Source organism: Mandrillus leucophaeus, unplaced genomic scaffold, assembly GCF_000951045.1.
Source record: "Mandrillus leucophaeus isolate KB7577 unplaced genomic scaffold, Mleu.le_1.0 Scaffold440, whole genome shotgun sequence".
NCBI classification, from domain to species: domain Eukaryota; kingdom Metazoa; phylum Chordata; class Mammalia; order Primates; family Cercopithecidae; genus Mandrillus; species Mandrillus leucophaeus.
In genome coordinates this window covers 294676-295129 of record NW_012104699.1, presented here as the reverse complement: position 1 = coordinate 295129, position 454 = coordinate 294676, and the positions used below count along the sequence as shown (strand labels likewise).

The 454-nt window shown below is 47.6% G+C and overlaps 1 protein-coding gene across 1 annotated transcript in view; it reads right to left on the bottom strand.

The window, feature by feature from the left end:
• The window catches only part of LOC105549466 (zinc finger protein ZnFP12), an 11291-nt gene extending 11060 nt beyond the window's left edge, over window positions 1–231 (bottom strand). The window contains exon 1 of the mRNA XM_011994023.1: window positions 199–231. Within this exon, the coding sequence (XP_011849413.1) occupies window positions 199–231 (33 nt within the window). The remainder of the gene's footprint in view (window positions 1–198) is intronic.
• Window positions 232–454: the final 223 nt, after the last annotated feature.

Here is a 454-nt window from a genome sequence, read left to right as displayed (position 1 = left end):
ACGGGGTTTCACCGTGTTAGCCAGGATGGTCTCGATCTCCTGACCTTGTGATCCGCCCGCCTCGGCCTCCCAAAGTGCTGGGATTACAGGCGTGACCCACCGCGCCCAGCCTCATCTTCTTCTTATACATCACATCACTCAACATTCCATGAGACACAGGGTCAACTCTGGATAATGTGTGAATGAATAAAAGCACACTGAAGAACTAGAAGCTTTTTCTACTATTCCCATCACTAAACATGAGAACAAGAAACACGTGGAAATCAAACTTGCAACAATATTTACCTGACCATATTGTCCTGAGGTCCTCCAGGATATTCAAGGTAGTCAGATCCAGCCAGTTCAATCAAAATATTTCTTTTGGAGAAGTTGGCTGGGCACAATGGCTCACACCTGTAATCCTAGCACTTTGGGAGGCCGAGGCAGGCAGACTGAGCTCAGGAGTTTGAGACCA